This window comes from Pipistrellus hanaki (genome assembly GCF_964339955.1).
Source record: "Pipistrellus hanaki genome assembly, chromosome: 10".
NCBI classification, from domain to species: domain Eukaryota; kingdom Metazoa; phylum Chordata; class Mammalia; order Chiroptera; family Vespertilionidae; genus Pipistrellus; species Pipistrellus hanaki.
The window spans coordinates 52,366,674-52,384,664 of NC_140512.1; the positions used below are offsets into that span (position 1 = coordinate 52,366,674).

Here is a 17,991-nt window from a genome sequence, read left to right on the forward strand (position 1 = left end):
GGAAACTATTGGTCTTTTTTTATTAATGGTTTTAGGTGGGAGAGGTGAGCTCCACAAAGGTAGGTGACATTAGTAACTGTTTCTAAATAGAACTAAGGTTCAGCCAAAAGAAGAAGGGAAACTTATAAGTACAATATAAACAAAAAGCCAACCTGCTAACTAAACCATCTGCTAGCTAATGAAAATGCTTATTTTGGCAACAATATTCCCTAAGAAAGCAAATGTTTGCAACTGTTGAGTCCAAAACAAATACTTCCTTCAGGACTCTGATAATTAGTTTGTCTCTCTGAAGGAAGCTATTTTTTTTTTTTAATAGTAAGACAACATAAACATTCTGAAAATGTTGCCTTGGCCCAATTTATGGGTACAGTAAAAAGATAATGAAATTTGAATATTTCAAAGAATAAATGCCTTCCCCTTTCCTGTATGTATATTATAAGAAGACACAAGTTAAACAATGTTTTAGAATGGTAATCTTTGGCTGCAAACAACAAAGAAGCGTGCCTGAGAACCCAGAAGAGGGCCAGTGACTTAAGGCCTGGGGGCTATTGACAGTTTCATACTTAGACCTCCTGGAAAGCTGCAGCACAGGGCAAGGCCAACAGCCTGGAGCAAAAACACCTTTTTTTACCCACAATCCTCAGCCCATAGCTAATCAGTGATCCAATCAGGCAATCAAAAATGCCCATTCTTAAAATCAGTTTGCTAACATGCTATTGATCCAACCCATTCAGGTGCCCCTTCCCCCTAAGGAAACGAAATACCTATAATGCAGACTCAGCATGCTCTTACCATTAAAACAGGATGCTGTCTACCTCCATTCTCCCTTCATTACTTTACCGCCCGGGCGATTGCATGTTTTTATTTAATAAACCTTCATCAGCTCAAATGAAGGGTTGTTATTAGTTGAGCTAACAGCCAAATGATAATGCTCCAGAGAGATATCAGTGCTTGTTGGTGCATTAACAAAGAGAGGAGAAGGGCTGAGGTCAAGCACGTGTCAATGTAAATGAGGTGATATTAGGTACTAAAGGCTTAATGCAATAGACTGCCTGGGAGATAATGGAATTTCTAGGATAAAGCAAATGAGATGAAGTTATTGATAAGTGAATGAAGGGAGGGGGCTGCAAGATAAAGTGCTGTCAAAAAAAGGCCTTTTACTTGTGAATTTCTTTTTTAAAGTATCTTCAAATCTATGATAGAAAACAAAACTCAAAAGAGATCAAATATGACATCTAGTTTCATGAAACAGCTATCGTACTGCTGCTGTGAAACACAGATTTGTTCTAAAAACAAACCATCTATTAAGCTATTCTTACGCTTTCTTTAGATTCTCCCTTAATTTTGCTTTTGTCTTGTTTCACCTTTTTCTTATATATCAGGGCATTCTACCACAAATAATTCCCATATTTTATATTTTATTAACACAAAGTCTAGGGAGGGGAAGCCAGGTCTTCTAAGATCCATTAGCCTCACAGAATGACAATATCTGAGAAATAAAAGGTAAGAATGTTCCATTGTCAGGGACTTTTAAAGGTTGTCAAGACGTAGGCCCTCCACAATTTTACAGATTTAAAAACAAACAAACAAAAAAACCTGAGGCCCAGAAATGTACTTTTTTCCCTTAACCTTTATTTTTCTTCTAAATTACAAAAGTAATGCATGCTCAATCTTAAAAATCACAGAAAATCACAAAGGTAAAGATGGTCCATATTCTTAATAATCGGATAAAAGTGTATCTTTTAAGTGATTCCTTCCCATCATTTTCCACACCAAGTTTTTTGTGAAGAATACTGTTATTTTTAAATATGCATTTTTAAAATTTGTCATTACATTGGGAACATGTGCCCATCAGCAAATATGTAACAAAAGAGCCTCTTTTGTCCCAAACAGACTTATAACAGATCTGTTCACAATTACTTTCCTGATGAAATTAAACTATAGTCAACACCTTATGAAAAAGAATTGTAATTGCTTATGGAAGAGCTCAAAAAAAAAAAAACCTTCTTTATTGCTAATCTTATGATCCCTCCAATTCCCAGTTCCTATCAGAGCCCCATAAAGAGCACTAAAACCTGGATTTCTTCTCCAAAATACACAAGAAGAGACCGCTGGGAAAGTTACTCTCATTTACCAAGTGTCCTAAAGTCACTTGCATTGGTCATCTTGTTATTCTGGGACAAGAAAAAGTTACAAACAACTGTCCTCTTAAGAGCTGGCAAAGGAGGTCTCTGAGAATCACTTCAGGCTCACACTCAAATCAAGACAATTCACCGCACTCTGCACCAAACCCTATTAGAACTGCTCAGCACTTATACAGCTCTTTACTAACATGAGCTATTAAAATGCCATAAAAGAATGTGAGAAGAATATGCCTTTTTTCTTTTTAAGAGCAAGGCAACCACAAGTAATCAGTACTGGGATGGATCTCAGAGACGACAGACTCTTTTAACAAGCTCCTCCTACCTTGTGAGGACAAGGAAAGGCTACTGACCATCATCAGGTTGAGAAAAAGGCTCTGGGAAGGCGGGGGGGAGGTGTATGTTTGGGGAGGGGGGGAGACAATGGTAAGATATGTACACAGATAATAATTTAATAAAATAAATAAAAAATAAAAAGTTGAGAAAGGGCTCCCATCAACAACATGCATTATCATCTGCTGCAATTTACACATGTCTAGGGTCCCAGGCCACAGACTGACCAATCAAAAACCTATTCAAGCAACTCCATCTGTGAGGCTGAAACCTGAATATGATGGAGGATTGTCAGCAAAGGACCTATGAATTATTCTTGACTTAGATTATTCCTCCTACAGACTTGTGTGTAAACATGTACACACACACACACACACACACACACACACACACAGAGTCAAGCTGATTAAAACATGTATGCAGTAGTGATGGTAACAGTAGGCCAGATATGTTACCCAATGTAAACAAGCCCCAAACTACTGCTTTTTCTTTTTACCTGGCACTGTGTGACAGTGAGGATGACAATCCTGGCTACAGCATTTTTAATTTCAAATTGCCTTCTATTTTTATAAAGCACTTTGCCTGTATAAAATTTCCTTTTTATTCTCACAACCATTCTACAATATGACAAGGTATTTGTATAACCATAGAAGAAGATACTAAAAACCAGGGAGAGAAAATGATTTCTTTGTCTAAGTTCACAGAACTGGCGAATTGTTGGGTCAGGACTGGAGTTAAGAAGGTCTGCCTTTTAATCAATTTTCTTTGCACTACACCACACTGTACCTAGACACCACCTGTCTGTCAATAAGTAAATTTGTGCCCCAATTTCAGTCCATTAAATCCTGGCAATAAGTCAGATAAGAACCCATAGTAAAGATGCAGGAATCAGAGCACAGTAATGACAGCTGTGAAGAGTTCCATGTCAGCCTGGAGAGCATCTACCTTAAACCATCACATAGAACTCCTATTAACCAAATAATCACACTAGAATATCAGAATAAGAGTCAGACACTCAGCTCTATCTAAAAACTGCAATAGAGAACAGCAACAAAGCAGCATTAGTCAAACTACTTATATGCACATTTGTACATGTGACTTTCTCAAAGTCATGTCTCTCTTATGCAAATATTTGGTTTCTAATGACTCTTAAGCTGGTATTAAACAAAGCCAAGGGCAATTAGTTTTGCTTTATTGCACAGCCTAAGAACCTACAGCAATGGTTCCAAATTTGCCTACACAATGGAATCTACTGAAGCTAGTGTCCCACCACCTGAAATCTCAATGTAATCAGTCTAGGCTGTGACCTGGATTTCAACATTCTTTTTTAATTTTAATTAATTTTACTTTTCAATTACGCTTGACATACAGTATTATATTTGTTTCAGGTGCACAACATAGTGATTACACATTTATAAAACTTACAAACTGATCACTCCAGTAAGTCTAGTACCTATCTGACACCATGCATAATTATTATAATACTAGAGGCCCAGTACACAAAATTCATGCATGGGGGTAGGGAGTGAGGGGGGGTCCCTCAGCCCAGCCTGCATGTCTTGCAATCCAGGACCACTGGTTCCTAACTATTCACCTGCCTGCCTGCCTGCCTGCCTGATCACCCCTAATCTCTCTGCCTGCCTGCCTGCCTGATCCCCCCTAATTGCCTCAGCCTGCCTGCCTGATCGCCCCTAACTGCCTCTGCCTCTGCCTCTGCCTCAGCCCCCGCCCCCAAGGCTTCATCTGGAAGGCTGTCCAGAAGTCGTTCAGCTATCCAGTCTCATTAGCATATTACGCTTTTATTATTATAGATTACAAACTATATTCCCTAAGTTGTACTTTACGTTCCCATGACTTGAAGGATTCATTAATGGGCAGTTTGGGAAATACTGCCCTACAGCCAAGCTAGCCAATTTAAAATTTCTAAACTTATGAGGTTTAATACAATAAAATGGAACTTCTACTTATTTAAAATAAAATAGGCAGATAGAAGAGCACACTAAAAAGAAAGGGAAGCTAATACAATAACCAGTGCCTATCAAACAGCATGGCTTTTCAAAACTCCAGCCTTCCAAAGCAAATCTAAATAAAAAGGGCACTGAGCAGCAAGAAAAACAGTTGCTACCAAGCCCTGTACTTTAACACACTATGGAAAAAATAAAAGGCCACACTAAGTCTACTCAATTGTGGATGCAAAATCAAGGTTACTTGTTTAATAACTTTATTTTCAGCTTTTCCTAAATATTTTTGAAAAGATCAGATGTAGGTGTTTGAGGGAATAAAGGGGTCCCAAATGCATCTAGAAGCTGTTACAGCTAACTATCCTATCATACTCCCACCCCCAATATTCCTGGTCCCCTCTCGTGTTTTATAAGAATACAAAAGACATAGTTATTCATCATCTGTCTCTTCCAGCTAGTGTGTAAGCTTCTTCAAGGTTAAGTCCACCTTCACAGATACACTAGTGATCAACAACAACATCATCACATTCATTTACCTATCAAAATATGAGCCAGGCTCTTTTCTGATAAGTTATTAGTATAGAATACTAGCCAGTCTCTCAAGTCAATATTCAACACTAGAACAGATAGACTTTAATGGTAACTATTTCACTATTGATCACGGATACATTTTTTATCATGTACAGAAATCTATATGGAATATTGAAACATTTTTGCAGAGTCACGGAACCATTTTCAGGATAAGTTCAATAAGTTCACTAGAATGTTTCAGGTCCTGGTCTTTATAGAGCTTTCCTCTCAATACCATTTCCAGAGTTAAGATAAGAAAAAACAATCCTGTGATATCTCAGAAACTTGCAAGTCAGATGAAAGGGATAAGCATTTGAGCCCTTTTTTTCTTATTTGTACATTAAGCATTTGATAGTTATGATCACCCCTTCCCTAACCTTAATATGAGAAAAGAATAATTAGTCTATTTGTTAATGAGAAAGCTTTACTGGCACCAATAGAAGCCACCTCATTGGTCCACTATTCCTGCTATCTAAGCAATGACAGAAAAGAACAACTACTCTAACGCTAAAATCAATTTGTTGTGGTGATGGTTGTTAATCCTCACCCAAGAATATTCTATCCAATGGTTCTTTTTATTTAGAGAGTGGAAGGGAGGAAAGAAGGAAAGATAATGAGAGAGAAACATCAATGACAGAGAGAGACATCGATTGGTTGCATGTTTAATCCCTGACCAAGACCAGGGATTGAACATGCAAACCAGGTACATGCTCTTGACTGGGAATGGAATCTGAGACCCTCTGGTCCACATGCCAACACTCTAACCACTGAGTCACACTGGCCAGGGCTAAAATCAACATTTTAGATGAGCCCTCCACCAGTGAACTGCCTTATATCTAATTACGGCCCTCGGCAAAATAACACATTTAATACTTAAAGGTTCTGCAACAAACTGATCTTAGATAGTTTACCAACAAATTATTAGTACATTGCTTATAATCAGACAGTCAATGGATACCCTATGAACATATACTTGATATAGGCTGAACAGGTAACTGATGACACAGAATCTGAAATTTGTCCAGTCAAATCCCAAAAATAAGGTATAGTACAATGGGGTCTTGCTCATCCATTAGTGCACATGTTAGAGCAGACAAGACTTACTACTTTCTAGAAAAATTCCATCTACTAGTATCTGCGTGCAATAATTCCTGTGTATAAAATGTGGAACACTCTTTCATTCAGATAGATGTCTGTGGTAGGCAAAAAGAAAAGGAATAAAAAATGCTTATCTTGCCAGCCCTACTTCAACTCTTTTATCAGCTCAAAAACAAGTCCACCTTAGAACAGTTTTTGAGATTATAACCTAACAGTATCAGTAAAAATAATCAATTAATTATAAATAACATTTCTAACCACTTATAGTGTATACTGTGACTATTTTATATGTATAAATATCTCATAATCCCTCAACCACCCTTGGGGGTATGCATTAATGGCAACTCCAACTTTCAACAAAGTCAAGTTAAAGAATTAACTCTAAGTCATCAAGCTAGTAAACGGCAAAGCTGGATTCCAAAACAGTCCATCTGACCCACACTAAGCGCCTCCTGACATTTATAACCTTGAATGTTGTCCAACAATTGCAAAGGTAAGCTAAATATGTCACAAATATACTTATTAGCATTATAGGGAGTTAGAAAACTATGCAATTAAATAGCTGTCTTACTCTCTTTATCCCCCAGATATGGCCACGTTTTCACAGTGTAAGTAAAATAATTCCACTATACTCTTTTCGCAGCAAAGCACTTTGGGATCCCCTGGGAAGAGGCAACTATATAAATACAAGTTATTATTATAATTATCAGAATAATTCTTATCTGACTATACAGCTATGGATTCTTTTTTAAAAGGTATATAAATAATAAAAATATAAAATGATTAAGAGACATTCAGAATCTCTCCACTCCCTAGAAGACTTAGAAATGAAAAAATTTGTTTCAGTCTCAAGCTTGTGACTATCAGCTAAAGTGCCTTAAACCTACTCGCACGGGCTTGGCTCCCACTGATTGAATGAAATCATTGAACTGACTTCTATGGGTTGATAAATCAGAACTTGTGTAAGTGATTTTCGAAGCTCATCTATGCAATTTCAGTTTGATTCAGACTTCTACACAAATTTCCCTTTTAAAAAAAAGTTCATAAAAATATTAACTATCATGAAATACCTTAACTATCTTGACATACCTTCCTGGTTAGCTCATGCCATGGGGAAGCCACTGCTATTCTTACATTACTAATTCTTCCCAGAATTAATCAGTCATTGTACATTAGAACCAGCAGCTGGAGTGTTTTGAGTGATAATGAAACCTGTAACAAGGCATCTTCAGCCGTCTTTTCAAGACAATAAGGGAATTAAAATTTCAATTTAAATGCAGAGGTTTGAAACACGCTTCACTGGCAAAATTACTTCAATTAATGTGAGTGGAATACAAAGAACAGACTGCAGAAATGTGATGCAGCAACCAGAAATTATGTCATTAATGTGCTTGCATCAACCCACCACAATGACTGCAAAGGTCTAATTTAAACAGTACATATCACAAAGCTACAGGCTACACTATAAATCAAGTCTCTGATTTCCATGTGATGGATGCAGGCTTCTTGGTGGATCACTTTTAGCTTTTTGTAAGCTAACAGCAGCTGTTTACCTTGAAGAAGAAAACAAAAGGCCATGTCTATTTGCAGACATTGCCAGCCATGACAATTTAATTATTTTATGCAATACTCAGGTTATTGTATCAGAGGAAGAACTGAATATCCCATTCAGTAGCCAAGTCTAGGGCCATCTCTCCAGTCTAACGCTGAAGTGGGAACTGCAGGAGCCGACAAGAGCCCGGGTCAGCACTGATTTAGTTACTCTGGATTTATAACCTGACTAGGGATTAAATTACTGGGCATCTGCACCTGCCTCAAAATAAAAATGCAAAACCTTTTCTTAAACGAATCCAAGGAAATAAGAGGGTTTTGAAAGACGACATTATTGTGTCTTCACTTTCCTCAGATACCTTAAGTAGATTTTACTTCCAATATCACATAACCATTGGGAAAGGAAATGTGATTATTTTTTCATATGAAGTCCACTGAAAGAGCAATTACAGACCTTACTGTTCAGTCTTATAAACAAAAGGCCAAATTGAAGAATATTTCCAACCTTTTAAGCACTTTAAATCTTACCTCCACAAAATCTTCACTATCTAGGAGGATATGCCAATGGCCCAGATCAGGCAAGGCAACTACCTCATCTGGAAAATGGGGATGGTACTGGAAACCTACCTCAGTGGTTTCACTGAGTTGTTGGGAGAAATAAACGTATTACCAGACATAACACACTTAAAATGGTACCAGCACATAGTGAGTATCCAATATATATTAGCTATTATAATTATTATTTTGTTGTAAAAAGAAAAGATTAGAAAATACGGAACCACTAAAAAGCAAGCAAACAAACAAAAACAATGGGAGAAAAAAATTAGACCAAAGCTCCTAGAGAGACAGTAAAATGCCTTTTTCTATTTAGTGATATGAAACTCTTTCACACAGTTAGTTACCCCTTTGACTAATGACCTGTGAACTATGACTATATGACTATAGTAAGTACAGGGCAGGCAAAAATAGATAATATATTGCCCCTGTGCTCAATGATCTGCAATATAAACAGAAGTAATTATATTACAAAGAAATACATACAGCTTATGAAAATAAAGAATAGCATCTACTCATGGTAAGTATTCCTACCACAATAAAAATAACAACATAATTTTTTTAAAGAAAAGTATCTGCCGAAACCGGTTTGGCTCAGTGTATAGAGCGTTGGACTGCGGACTAAAGGGTCCCGGGTTCGATTCCGGTCAAGGGCATGTACCTTGGTTGCGGGCACATCCCCAATGGGGGTGTGCAAGAGGCAGCTGATCGATGATTCTCTCTCATCGATGTTTCTAACTCTCTATCCCTCTCTCTTCCTCTCTGTAAAAAATCAATAAAATATATATTTTTTTAAAAAGTATCTAATTACCTGGTATAGTTAGAGATGATAAAATTTGAGCCAAGTTTTAAAGATTACTAGATCATCATTTTCTAAGCAGAGAGGATTGAGATTAGTTTCAAGGAAATGTATAATCAATTAAAAAAGAAAATATCTACAGCATCCCTCTACAGTAGCAACAAATAACTACCGTGTTTCCCCAAAAATAAGATATCCTCCGAAAATAAGACCTAGCGCATGGAAAAATAAGACATCCCCTGAAAATAAGATCTAGCGCATCTTTGGGAGCAAAAATTAATATAAGACACTGTCCTATTTTTGAGGAAACAGGGTAGAAATTGTAATTAATAGCCATTGTTTTAACAAACAAAAATATGATACACAGAAATAAAAATTATGTACGTAATACAGAATTTCTAAGGAATACATTCCTAAGCATTACAAAGACCATAAATAAAGACTTTAATAAATGTGAGACATGTCCTGTAAATGTAATGTCCCTTACATTTAATCACACTCTTTGTGGAACTTAACAAGCTGATACTAAAATCCATCTAGAAGAGTAAAGGGCCAAAAATATCAGATGATTATGAACAGCAAGGTCCGTGGTCAGCAAACTGCGGCTTGAGAGCCACATGTGGCTCTTTGGCCCCTGGAGTGTGGCTCTTCCACAAAATACCAAGGCCTGGGTGAGTTTATTTCAAAGAAGTGGCATTAGAAGAAGTTTAAGTTTAAAAAATTTGGCTCTCAAAAGAAATTTCAATCGTTGTACTGTTGATATTTGGCTCTGTTGACTAATGAGTTTGCCAACCACTGAGCAAAGTGAAGTAGCATCTTTACCTATTACCAAAATATATTATAAAATTATAGTAATTAAAACATCATGGTTTTGTTGTAGACACAGATGAGACCAAGTGAACAAAAAGAGCTCATAAATACCCATGCATATATGTAAAAACTTGGTATGTGAACAAGATGGCATTAAGTCAATAAAAAATGAATTCAACAAATGGTCTGGGCCAAGTGGCTATTTACATGGAAGATAAAATTAGATCCCCAGTTCAAACCACATAAGAAAGTACATTCTAAAGGGATTAAAGAAGAACACATAGGACATTCTCTTTATGACACTGAGAAAAACAATTATTAAAATAAAAATCACATAGCATTAAATGAATGAGAAATCTTATTTCATTAAATTTTATAATTTCTTTATAACAAAAAACACTTTAGCCGAGACCGGTTTGGCTCAATGGATAGAGCGTAGGCTTGGGGACTGAAGGGTCCAGGGTTCGATTCCGGTCAAGGGCATGTACCTTGGTTGCGGGCATATCCCCAGTGGGGGGTGTGCAAGAGGCAGCTGATCGATGACTCTCTCTCATCGATGTTTCTAACTCTCTATCTCTCTCCCTTCCTCTCTGTACAAAATCAATAAAATATATTTTAAAAAAAAAACAACACTTTAAACACAGTACAACTGATAAAAGACATTTATAATCCATCCAACAGATAAAGGGTTAGTATCCAGAATATATAAAGAACTATAAATAGCAAAAAGAAACTTCTAAGAAGTGTATCTCATACATCCACCCTTTTCTGAAAGGTGACTGTTCTTCCTTCCCACCAACCAACCATAATTTTATATATGCAAACTAGAGGCCCAGTGGGTAGAGGGGAGGTGTCCCTCAGCCCAGCCTGCACCCTCTTCGATCTGGGACCCCTTGGGGGATATTAAACTGCCGCTTTAGACCCTATCCCACTGAGGTCAACTGTGAAGCCCCACTGGGTGAGGGGCATGGCCTGAGGTCCCCCGGCCCAGCACAGTGGTAGAAGGCACACTCTGAGGTCCTCCATGAAGGCCTTCTGGGCAGGGGGCAGGGCCTGAAGATTCCCAGGGTGAGGTTGCGCTCTGAGGTCCCCCCCACCCCTGGAGCGGAGCACCTTGAGGTCCCCCATCAAGCCCTGCCAAGCAGGGGGCACAGCTTCAGGTCTCCCACCCCACCCTACTCCACGCAGCCCAGGTCCCTGCTGATTGCTCATTATTGGAACCCCGTCCCCACTGTGGGCATAGCCATCTTGAGTTATGGGAACCCTGTCTCTGCACAGCCAGATGAGCACAGCCATCTTGTGTTATGGGAACCCCACCACCAATGGGGGCACAGCCATCTTATGATGGTGTGAAGGTTAATTTGCATATTACCTCTTTATTATATAGGATAGTATGTAATAAAAGGCTAATATGCAAATCGACCAAACATTGGAACAACCAGTCGCTATGACACACACTGACCATTAGGGAGCAGAGGCTCAATGCAGGCACTGCCCCCTAGTAGTCAGTGCACTCCCATAGGGAGAGTGCTGTTCAACCAGAAGCCCTGAATTGGGCTCATGGCTAGCAAGATCAGCAGCGGTGGCAGGTGCCTCTCCCACCTCTGCAGCAGTGCTAAGGATGTACGACTGCTGGCTTAAGCTCACTCCTGTGGGACATCCCCCGAGGGCTTCTGGACTGCAAGAGGACACAGGCCAGGCTGAGGGACCCCCACAAGTGCACAAATTTCATGCACCAGGCCTCTAGCATATGTGTGTGTGTGTGTGTGTGTGTGTGTGTGTGTGTGTGTGTGTGTGTAAGAAAGAAGAGAGAGAAACATCCATGTGAGAGCAGAACATCGGCCACCCCTGCACAACCCTTACTGGGGATTGAGCCCATAACCTGGGAATGTGCCCTGATTGGGAATTAAACACATGCCCAGGTTACAGGCTCAAAACCAGCAATCTTTTGATGCATGGGACTATGTCCAACCAACTGAGCCACTTGGCCTTGGCCTACTCCTGTATTTTTTAATTAGGAACAAAAATTATTTTCCTCTTCAAACCTGAAGAGATGTAAGCTATAGGCTACACTCCCTCTCTCCAAACACCCAAATACCACCCACAGTGGAAGAAACATCTCCAATAAAATAATTAAGATGACATGCTAAAGAACAGAGAGGTGGCATTCCACATGTACACCTACCCTTACAGATGGTTACATGAGTAAAGCAATTCTGTTGCCTAGTTGGATTTCTGTAACTTGCAACCAAAAATTTAAAGATGTATTTAATGAAATTCTTAAGAAAAATAAGTAAAAAAAAAAACAAAACAAAAAAACTATTAATTATTGATTAGCTCTTTAGTAAATAAATTAGCCCTTAAGTAGTAATACCATGAAATAAAAATCTGAAATCCAAAAAGAACATAATTAACACAGAAATAAATTCTACCTATTTTTAACATATAGCACTTATTTAACAGCAGATCTACTACAAAGAATCCTGATTCAAATACATGTGAATATACTAAATATATTCTGATTGCTGAATCTTGATCATTTAGCACATATACACAATCTAATCCATTAACCAAGAGTAAAGCTAAAAGGTGACTTTTTTTGTGTGTCAGACACCCTACAGTCATTCCTAAGAAAGATGTCACTATAAACAAGATACTGAAAATAGCCAATTCTTTTGCCACTCCCAAGCGCAGACCATTACTAACCTCCTTCCCCAGGGCAATTGACTATTCATGTCTCTCACATAAGCAGGTTTCAGAAGAGAATCATGGCACATCTCACCTCCAGGTTACAAAATTTCCTTAAAAGCTTCTTATGAAGGACTTACAGAAAAATTCTTCTTGACAGTCTGAATGAATTAGAACTACTTAGAGGGCTTAACCTGTTTCTCCACCAATTCCTCTCAAGGGATTTTTCCAGTGTCATAGCCAATCTAATTTGGTAAAACAAAGGTATGGAACTTTCACCTACTGTGGAAGACAAAATCCAAATACAGTCCACCTAGCCCGGCTGGTGTGACTTACTGGTTGAATGTCGACCTATGAACCAGGAGATCACAGTTCAATTCCCAGCCAGGGCACATGCCTAGGTTGCAGGCTCAATCCCCAGTAGGAGGCATGCAAGAGGCAGCTGATCAATGATTCTCTCTCATCATTGATGTTTCTATTTCTCTTCCTCTCTCCTCTTCCCTGAAATCAATTTATATATGTGTGTGTGTGTGTGTGTGTCTCCTGTATAATAAGAGGCTAATATGCAAACTGTCCCCTCAATCAGGAGTTCTACCAGAAGTTCGACCAGGGGGCAGGGCCGGCCAGCCAACCTCCCACATCCCCTCCCCTCAGCCAGCCCAGCCCAATTGACCCCAATCAGGGTGGGCCAACTAGACCCCACCCATGCATGAATTCATGCACTGGGCCTCTAGTATAAATAAACTATATATATTCAAAATGTGGCAGAATGGGCTAAGATAGAGGCTAAAGGCTAGGCTGTGAACTTCTCTTGCTTGACAAAGGTACTTCCAAAATTATTTTCTTCCTTATCAATTTAGGGAAAAAACAAAGCCCTGAAGTAAAATTCCTTCAAAGATATTGTGGAAGTATAAATCTCCTTTAAGTTCTCTTTCATGCATATTTCATTCTTTAAAATATGATTCATTAGTTATCTCCCTCTGAAGCTAAAACACCTCTCACTACTATTCCAACATGATTTAAGTACTGATTTCTTACTACTGTTCCAAAGGCAGACAATACATAAATAATAATCATCTACCATTTCAAACACTGGAATTAGGAACAGAACCAACCAGGCTTTACCTGCAAAGAACCATGAACCCCAAGAGGGCAGTTGGTAAGGTGCTATGTGAATCACAGAATTCGGAGAGAACAAAAGAGAGTGCTTTGCGATCTTAGCAGAAATGGCCATTAGCTCGGGCTTTTCTTACCAGCATGTCGGTGGCACTGAGATAGTGCTTGCTGGCCATGCACTGTTCCAGCTTCTGAGGCACTTGCTTGATATTCTCAATTTCATCCAGCAGGTTCAAGACATGCTTATGTTCAATTCCTTCGATCCACAGTTTCCGGAGCTCATCTCGTTTGCAGTGCAGCAGCATCTTGCATGAAAGCAGATTTTCTTTGACCTACAATTAAAAGATTCAACCTTGAGTCAGTCCAAAGTCTTGCCAGTCTAAACCCCTATCTGTAGTGTTCTTGGTACAATAAGTATCAATTCCTCACTCACACACTCACTTACTCCTCTTGACTGCTCTACTTGAAAGTTTTTAATTCTGTTTCTGACACTGAATCTGTTGGGTACATCTCCACCTCTAGATAGTGACATTTGAGTTTTCACCAAAGAAACTGGCCAAGTGTCACTCAACAAGCCTCATAACATGCTCTAAGCTTCATTGTGCCTCCCTCTGACATATAAATAGTTAGCCAAGGATCACCACACAGTCAGAGAAAGTCTACAACATGGAAAGATGGGAATCAAAACAGACAAAAAAAAAAAAAAAAAAAAAAAAAAAAAGTACTAGAAGGAAGATAAGAAGGGAACAAACTATTCAGAAAACAGGTTTTTTAAACTATAATTAATATTCTTAGGAAAAACAAGAGAAGATATTATATCAAAGAACAGAATGAAAAATAATTTTCAAAATTAAAAACATGATAGAAAAAATCCAATACAAACATTAAAAGATGCCCTTGAATAAATATTAAAAGAATAAAGCATTAAAAAGAAAGAAAGAAAGAAAGAAAGAAAGAAAGAAAGAAAGAAAGAAAGAAAGAAAGAAAGAAAGAAAGAAAGAAAGAAGATATAGGTAAAAAGAAAATGAGGGGATTGATCTAAGAAATCTAGTACTTGTCAAAGTGACGTTGATGGGGGTGGAGATGAAAAAAATGAAGCAAAAAAGTACCAATAAAATAAAAGATCCAGACCCAGCCTGTGTGGCTCAGTGGCTAAGCCAGGAAGTGACAGTTTGATTCCCGGTCAGGGCACATGCATGGGTTGTGGACTCGAACCCAGTGTGGGGCGAGCAGGTAGTAGTCAATCAATGATTCTCTCTCATCATTGGTGTTTCTATCTTTCTCTCCCTCTCCCACTCTCCCTTCCTCTCTGAAATCAATAAAAATATATTTTAAAAAATAATAATAAAAGACCAAAAGAATGGGTTTTCAGATTGAAAGTTACACATAGTGTTCAAGACAATGAAGTAAAAGCAAGACCCAAGCTAGGGCACAATATTATGGCAAAAGGGATAAGGAGATAATTTTGTACAAGAATTTAAAGGGATGGAGTGTGGGGAGGGGAAAGAGAACTCATACAAATGACTGTGAATCAGAATGCATATCAGGATTCAAGCTGTCACACAATAAACCTTATATGCACCTATCTCACCAAGCTGGTGAAGAATGTGCTCCATCAATACAAGAGAAAAAAGGAAGAAACCAAGATCCAGTGAGGGGGCTAGGGCTGATCCAATGCAGATGAAAAGCAATGGGATTATTCAACCACTGACTCCAAGAAAAACAACAACAAAATTACACAAGCAAATATAGTATGCTGGATGGCCTAGACATAAATATTTATGTAGTTATAAAAGAATAGGCACTATTTAACCAAAAACTAGGATACAAGTATATAAAGAGGGTGAGGAAAGAAGATGTGGTGGATGGGAGAAAGAGTGGGAGGAGCACTATTTCTCATCTTCCACAGCTGGAAGTTCATATGTAATATCTTCAACAGAAAAAGAGTATAAACATATTACTTAGAAATAAAGAAATCGAAATATCTGAAGAAAAAAACTAATAGTAAAGGTCAGTGCTTCCAGTGCTGGAATTGGGACTAGGATAGGATGAGGTAGGGGAGTACTGGTTTTGATTGGCATTCCTGATTTTATTTGATTTTTTAAGGCCATTCTCAGATCCTCTTGGAGTTCTTGATCTCTGGGTTAAGAACTCTAGCTATTAAATCTATTATATTTTAAAATCTTAGTGAAAATCTATTAGAATTTGATTTCTGATATTGTACTCCTATCACCTTGGCTCTATAAATCACACCTCTTTCCTCTGTAATTGTTACTATGGAAACAATTAAAACTAAAATTTATATTATACAACACCCAACTAGGCTCTTGATCAAAAGAAACTGATAGAGTGTCAATAAACCTTTTGACTTTTCTATTTGGAAAAAAAAACATTTCCAGCATTTCACACTAGGATGTACACAATGTAATCAGCCACTTACTGTTGCTTACTGCATGAAGGAGAGATGGAAAGGCAGTTGGCACTGGGGGAGGGCGACAGAAGGCATCGGGCTGTGCGGAAAATGAGCATCACCAGAAGTATCCCCTAACCTGAGCTGGTTACCCAAAGCTGCAGACATAAGAAGCTCTAAGACTTTTCATGCTCAATGCCCTGAAGCTTCAGCTTTTTTATTACAAAGTCACAGTTATGAAGACATGGTTATTTTAAAAGTTGGGGGATGGGGGCAATACCAGTCAGCAATAAAAGGGAAGAATTATGAATCTCAAAAACATTATGCTGAGCAAAAGAAGCTGGGTACAAAAGGGTACACACTGTATGAACTTCTAGAAAAGGCCAGAACAACTTACAGTGATTTTAAATCAGTAGCTGCTTGTAACAGGACTGGGGACGTTGCTGTGACTGACTGCAAAGAGGCAGCTGGGAACTGGGGTGATGATACACAAAACTCACTGAACTGTAGTCTAAAAATATTGCACTTCATTGTATGAAAATTATAGCTCAATAAATATGATTTTTTTAAACAGAAAGGGGAGAAACAGGGCTATGTCCAAAAATCAATAAGATCTAAATATAAGAAAGGAGCAAATTATAAACATTTATCTCAATTGCCTATTTTACTTTTATATCAGCACTTGAAATCTATTTATCAGGACAATTAAAATTTGAAAATTATGTTATGAATATTTTCCTTAAATAAATCCATGAAGAGCCAAGCTTTTCAAATCATGACATCAAAACCCAAGCAGAAATTCTTCCGCAAACATAGGTTTCTTTTGCTTCCAGAGAATTCAAGTAACTTCACAATTGCTCCTCAACACCTGTTCAGCAATAGCAAGAATTTCAGTTTTAATATACAAGAACTGCAAGTCACTCTAATTAGAAACTACTAGAAAAATAGAAACTAAGGAAAACAGGGCCCAGGAGGTTATAGGAACAATGTAAGAGATGATACACACGGCTGAGTAGTTGAGATTTTTGCAAACCTGCCTTGGGAAAGAGAGGGAAGAGGAAAACTGAGCCTCTCAATAACGCTGTGGTAGCATTTGAGAGAGGAGTGGCAGAGACATCTACTAATATAAGAACGGCTGAGGGATATAGGCATGGCGTGGTGGGGCGGGGGAGAGGTGGTGAAAAGCCATCACTTTTAAAACCTTAAATCATTAAAAGCATTGAACGTGGATCAAGAATGAAGAGGGAAATGCTTCTGAATGTGCATATTATCTATAATAAGCACAGCAAACATGCAAGCACCTCACTGAAACTATAAACTAGAAATCTCCTAAAGCTCCCCCACATGGAAGGGCTGGTAGGCAAAAAATAATATAGCAAACTATTCTTAATTTTAAAAGTAAAAAAAAAAAAAAAAATTAAGATGTCTTCTTTTTTTATAGTAAAAATAAATGTACATATTAGTATTTTCATGGGTATTTTCCTAATATAAGTGTCCAGCCCATTTTTTCCAAAATCCTATAGACGTCGGGCCCATGGGCCATATAAAGCCCAAGAAATTATTTAGTTGGCCCTCCCAAGGCATTAAGGGTGAGTTAATTAAATTTTTGACCAAATATATCAGGCTACTTTTTAAATTACCATTTTGTATGCCCCGATAATGATGTTATAAATATCCAAGAGGCAGAATAAAGGTTCCTCACCCTTGCTATACTAGTAAAAAGTATAGAAAGTACCCACCCCTGCTACGGAAAGTGCGTGGAAGGAATGAACTTCATAAACATTGCTTACTATTCTCTTTAAGAGCCCTTTATAACTACAGAGCACTTTAAGATTACCTTCAAACTCATTCCCATGCTTTTGTTCTCTTACTTTTTCAGCTACCATTCTAAGGTCTTAAATTCTCTGAGAGGCTCCACTCGACCTTTCCAAGGGCAACACTTAGCTCTTCAGTTGCAGA

The 17,991-nt window shown here is 38.1% G+C and overlaps 1 protein-coding gene across 1 annotated transcript in view; it reads right to left on the bottom strand.

The window, feature by feature from the left end:
- The window catches only part of EXOC4 (exocyst complex component 4), a 675,663-nt gene that overhangs the window by 630,511 nt on the left and 27,161 nt on the right, over window positions 1-17,991 (bottom strand). The window contains exon 3 of the mRNA XM_084896566.1: window positions 13,760-13,954. Within this exon, the coding sequence (XP_084752692.1) occupies window positions 13,760-13,954 (195 nt within the window). The remainder of the gene's footprint in view (window positions 1-13,759; window positions 13,955-17,991) is intronic.